Source organism: Azolla caroliniana, unplaced genomic scaffold (assembly GCF_043228905.1).
Source record: "Azolla caroliniana isolate FFs.n. ecotype wild unplaced genomic scaffold, voAzoCaro1.0.p SCAF_6, whole genome shotgun sequence".
Taxonomy (NCBI): Eukaryota; Viridiplantae; Streptophyta; class Polypodiopsida; order Salviniales; family Salviniaceae; genus Azolla; species Azolla caroliniana.
In genome coordinates this window covers 16,338,759-16,341,600 of record NW_028230441.1, presented here as the reverse complement: position 1 = coordinate 16,341,600, position 2,842 = coordinate 16,338,759, and the positions used below count along the sequence as shown (strand labels likewise).

General features: G+C 43.9%; 1 protein-coding gene across 1 annotated transcript; it reads left to right on the top strand.

Moving 5' to 3' along the window:
* The first annotated feature begins 401 nt into the window (after positions 1 to 401).
* LOC147863196 (monooxygenase AgnR1-like) lies at positions 402 to 2,336 on the top strand. The gene has a single exon (XM_087321751.1). The coding sequence runs from the start codon at positions 438 to 440 to the stop codon at positions 1,866 to 1,868; it is 1,431 nt and encodes a 476-aa protein (XP_087177877.1). The 5' UTR covers positions 402 to 437; the 3' UTR covers positions 1,869 to 2,336.
* Positions 2,337 to 2,842: the final 506 nt, after the last annotated feature.

Here is a 2,842-nt window from a genome sequence, read left to right as displayed (position 1 = left end):
TTCATGATGAGAGAGAGAGAGAGAGAGAGAGAGAGAGTGCAAAGAGGGGATGGCCCCCTGGTTTCCCATCGCATCGAAACCAACAATCACCATGTAGAAGAACATGAGTGTGCATAACTAACATACATATACTGTAAATTTGTATACATAGTTTATGGTTGTTAATGCGTGCATGTTTGTTTTATTGTTGTTGTAGTGGTGTCCACTTCCTTTTTGTTTCCTTCGTATTGTGTGTTTGGTTTGGTTATATATAAGTACATAGTGTGTGGTATGGAGGTATTGAGACAAGAGGAAAGAGAAGGTGCAATGGAAGCTTCCTTCTTCTTTTTCACCTCCTCCCTCTTTTAAGCCTCTCCCCCCGGGTCTCCTAAGTCTCCTAAGTCTCCTAAGAAGAAGAAGAATATAAATTAAAAGGAAGAAACATTTGGAAGGTAGCTATGAAGCGCGCCCTCAGAAGAGCCATCCCCAACAAATCCCCTTCTTCTTCTTCTTTCTTCTTCACCCACCCCCTCTCCTTCTTTCTCGCCAACACCAACAGCAACAGTAGCAGCAGCAATTCACCCATCTTTACCATGGCGGATTCTGCTACTAATTCCGATGCCCACCCCCACCACCAAACCCTTTCCTCCTCTTCTACGACGCAGTGGAAGAGTTACCAAACTGTGGCCGGTTCTGATCCCATCCCTGCTACTGCCAAGAAGGATCCTTACCAATGGTGTGTCGTGGGTGCGGGCCCTGCAGGCATCGCAACCGTGGGATTACTCTTAGATTCATCTGTGCCTCCCGAGTCGATAGCTTGGATCGACCCCAATTTCAATGTGGGCGACTTTGGCACGAAATGGAAACATGTGTCGTCCAACACTACTGTTGGCCTCTTCCTCAAATTCTACCAAAATTGCCGCTCCTTCGAGTTCTCTACGTCTGCCACGAGCAAATCCTATGCCATACAATCCATCCCTGAAAAACACACATGTTTGCTGGATGTGGCAGCTGAGCCCCTACATGACATTACACGAGTACTCCGATCCAAAATCCCCAATTTCCAAGCAACTGTACAACACCTCAAGGAGAGAAATGCGGCTTGGGAATGCACTCTTAACATTAGCACCCCTTCCAGCACCACCTCGGATTCGATATCGACATCCCTAATCTCAGCTGCCAATGTTGTCCTTGCCACGGGTGCCGTCCCACGCACGCTTCCGTTTCATACTGCTTTCGGATGTCCGTCGGTAGTAGATGTCATCCCGATGACGGTCGCCCTTAACCCCAACCTCCTCACCACCTCAATCCACTCCTCTGACACCGTGGCCGTGTTCGGATCCTCACACTCAGCAGTTATGCTCATCCGTCATCTCCTTGAACTCACACCAGCCAAGAAGGTCATCAATTTTTATCGGGAGCCTCTTCGTTATGCGCTATACATGGGTGATTGGATATTGTTTGATGACACTGGGCTCAAGGGTGACACCGCACGGTGGAGTCGTGAGCACCTACATGGTGATTTGCCAGATCGCCTCCAACGTGTTTACTCCGACGACAAAAGCGTGGCGAAATTCCTACCCGATTGTAACAAAGTCATCTATGCAACAGGATTCGAGAGGAAACCCATCCCCGAGGGTATAGAAGGTCTAGCCCCTGATTATTCTTATAATGCTCATTGTGGTATCATCGCTCCCGGGTTGTTTGGATGCGGTATCGGCTACCCCGAACAAAGGACTGATAGATTTGGTAATGTGGAAATGAGGGTGGGATTATGGAAGTTTATGGATTATTTGCAAGGTGTAATACCATTGTGGAAACAATATAGTGTTTCCCAAGGGATAGGACAACCTAAAGGTGCCCCTGGAACCGAAAAGAAGAGTAGCTAGAACCACAGAGTTTTGAGGCCTTACAGCATTCATGGTTCAATAAGCAGCCAAGGCATTTACTTAAATGTGTAAGCATCCTCTAATTGAAACAAGAGAGTAATAAGCATTTACAATATACAAGGAATAAATGGCTCATGGCCTCTTTTCTTCATAGTACGTTTGTGTAATCATCTTATGAACTTGAAACTTTCCAGAACTACCCATGCTTTTGTCTGATTATGGTTGTTGAAGCATTACATATTATTTATCCATGGGCAATGGCCCCATTTTGAAAGATCTTTTAAGCATAAAGCAATTCCTGTCAATGTAAAATCCGATTATGCTCTCTTAACTTCCAAAGAAGACACTTGATCTAACTTAACCCCTTGACCAATAGGTTTGCATTTGTTCCATGTATGTTAGATACGCAATGGGTCATGTTTCAATCCTTCGGGCGAGTTCAAATATGATGTATGACATTATTCCTTACATGCCAGAGGTTTCTGATTTTGAGTTCTGATATGCATATGTTTCTTACCTATGCATTCTAATGCATTGTAGCCTACATTTGTTTATCAATCCGTCCATAATCAATGTTGATAATTCTCACTCTTTTTAGCTCTCTACATATAATCTTTCTTTCTGGTTTCCCTATGAACCTTTGTGTAACATCAATGCAAGCCCTTGGCTGTCTCTAACTCGCCAAGGTTTTTACAATGATGAGGAGAAAGCAAGGCCATATGCAAAAGTATAGGACAATCTACAAAATACACTTTTTAACCTGGAACTATGTTGGCCATCACATTATTATCTATTTTTCGCTATTGAGTGCCCAAGCGCACTAACAAAATACTGTTCTTGGTGTACTGACAGCAATAGATTTTGTAAAGTTTGTAAAGTTGGCATCTTTCGTTTTGATCTATATAAATAAGTCATAATTGCCTAGGCTGGTTATGCTTAGGGAAAAGTCTGAAGGAACAACGGCTTTCTCAGGA

What these genes read in the sequence shown, in the direction of transcription:
- LOC147863196 (XM_087321751.1), top strand. Translation starts at nt 438, where the DNA reads ATGAAGCGCGCCCTCAGAAGAGCCATCCCCAACAAATCCCCTTCTTCT.